Below are 2,488 nucleotides of genomic sequence, written 5' to 3' on the forward strand. Positions count from 1 at the left end.
TTACACATAAACACACACACACACACACACACACACACACACACACACACACACACACACACACACACACACACACACACAAGCACACACTCACATGCACCTCTGTGACGTAATCATAGTGTCCCTCCCATTAGCACACTGGCTAGTAACAGGTAAAACAAGATCTGACATACACACACACACTCACACACACTCACATACTATAGATGGAATGTGTGTGTGTGTGTGTGTGTGTGTGTGTGTGTGTGTGTGTGTGTGTGTGTGTGTGTGTGTGTGTGTGTGTGTGTGTGTGTGTGTGTGTGCGTGTGTGTGTGTGTTTGACCTGAAAGCCAAATGCTATCATGCTGTACCCAGAGATGTAATCCGTTTGAATACTATATTTTCTCTGACTAAACATAAAAGAAGCAATTTTAATTGAAGTAGTTTATACTCTCCAAACACTGGTTTAACTACATGGTGACATTTTCATTTATTTTCCTATTGCTGCAGAAGCATAAAAAGGGAACGATAAACCAACTGACATGTTTACCTCCCTCATGGGTTGTCGATCACAGAAAACCAGTTAGCCTATAAATAAACTAAATGTTGTTGACCTCACGACCACTTGCTTTCAATTTCCATCAGTTTGACATGTAGCCCATGATATATTAATCTATCTGATTAGTTTTGTTAACTGACTAGTATTACACATTTATTCATAGGTAATAATAAAAAATAAAAAAAAATATTGAAATAGCTGGTTGTTGTGCATATGCTTACCATCTAAGCACCAATCACTCTTCCTTAAATGTACAACATTATTTATATGGACAATATATTTCTGTTATTACTTATTTATCCCGCAACAAGAGAAAGAGCTGTGCTTTAGGACACCATTGTTTTATTTAAATGCAATGTTATCAGTGTAAACAATGCTGTGTGTGCACAAGTGCGTGCGTGCGTGCGTGCGTGCGTGTGCGTGTGCGTGTGTGTATGTGCGTGGGCAGGCTTCATCTTTATTTACATGTACCTTCCCATTGTCAGGTGGCAGAGAACCTAGTCCAGCGCGATGGAGATTTCCTGGTCCGTGATTCGCTATCCAGTCCAGGCTGCTACGTTCTGACCAGCCAGTGGCGTAATACCGCTCAGCACTTTAAAATCAATAAAAAGGTAACGTTTTGGACCATATATGCGGTACTTTGTGGTCAACGTATTGTTTCAATGTCAATCTTTGTTTTGTTTGAGGTCTTTGAATATAATAAGCAAGAAGCCATTAGCTGCGTTAGCTGCTAACACCAGCCATACCCCCTTGTGTTGCAGGTGGTCATGTTGAACGAGGCCTACTCTAGAGTGCAATACAGTGTTGAGAGGGAGGGCTTTGACAGCGTGCCCGCCCTCATACGATACTATGTGGGCAACAGGAAGCCCGTCTCCCAGGTAGGTGCCATGATACTAAAGATTAGCATAGTAAGACTCCTAGAAAAAAATTAACATGTTAATACTTGAAACACAAAGTACCTTCATTCTATTGGCCTATAATTGAGAATCAAGGGAGAGTCATGAGACCAGCCGGTTCACTTACGTTTAGGCTCAGTAGAACACCTTTTAGAGAACACAACTTGCTTGGTTCAGCGTTTCAACTTGACAATATAATGTTTGTCATGGAGAAATTCTTAATTCAGTCATTATGTCTTTCATCGCACATTTATATGCAGGTGGTGGGAGCCATTGTTTTCCAACCAATCAACAGAGGGCTGCCACTGCGCTGCCTGGAAGAGAAGTACGGATTGGCCACCAACCCGCAGGAGGCGAGGCTCACCCTGCCTGAGAAGCGGAGTCAGAAGCGCTTAAGCCTCAACATCACCAATGGGCAAGCGCAAGACCACGTGCATGTCGTGCACGACAACTCACACACACAGTGCAATGGCATGGGTCGAGGGAACCAGCTCAGGTCAGTGTACACACCCACACACATACACACAGACAACACACACACACACACAGACACACACTGTCCTTTTATTGCTGGCTGCAACACAACAGAACAATAAAAGCTCAGCGCACACAAGCAGGAAGGCAGACATAAACAAACACACACAGATGCACACACATTCTAAAACACACACTGCAGGCCAAGATATACTCCCTTTGCTACTCTTTTAATTTATCTGAGTGCTACAATTCTACTTAGATTTTATGATCAAGACAGTTGGAGTCATTTTCCGTAGTTCATTGCTTATTTAACATTGTGGTAGAAAATAATGAAGGTTTAAAAGGATATTTGCCAAATATTAGGATATATTAGTGGAGAGGAATGTACCAGCGGGGGGGGGGGGGGGGACAGGCGCAAACCTAGGGATGGGAATCGAGAACCGGTTCTTGTTCAGAACCGGTTCCGAGTCAACCGATTCCTTGGAATCATTAGCAAGCCTGCTTAACGATTCCGCTTATCGGTTCCGGTCGCGGCAAATGCGTCGCGACGACACACACACGCTGCTTTGATTTGGTT

The 2,488-nt window shown here is 43.3% G+C and overlaps 1 protein-coding gene across 1 annotated transcript in view; it reads left to right on the top strand.

The window, feature by feature from the left end:
* LOC130393253 (breast cancer anti-estrogen resistance protein 3 homolog) overlaps positions 1 to 2,285 on the top strand; it is a 41,175-nt gene extending 38,890 nt beyond the window's left edge. Inside the window, exons 6-8 of the mRNA XM_056603889.1 lie at positions 1,024 to 1,149; positions 1,300 to 1,416; positions 1,695 to 2,285. Of these exons, the coding sequence (XP_056459864.1) occupies positions 1,024 to 1,149; positions 1,300 to 1,416; positions 1,695 to 2,030 (579 nt within the window). The 3' untranslated portion in view covers positions 2,031 to 2,285. The remainder of the gene's footprint in view (positions 1 to 1,023; positions 1,150 to 1,299; positions 1,417 to 1,694) is intronic.
* Positions 2,286 to 2,488: the final 203 nt, after the last annotated feature.

The sequence above is a fragment of the Gadus chalcogrammus genome, chromosome 12, assembly GCF_026213295.1.
Source record: "Gadus chalcogrammus isolate NIFS_2021 chromosome 12, NIFS_Gcha_1.0, whole genome shotgun sequence".
Taxonomy (NCBI): Eukaryota; Metazoa; Chordata; class Actinopteri; order Gadiformes; family Gadidae; genus Gadus; species Gadus chalcogrammus.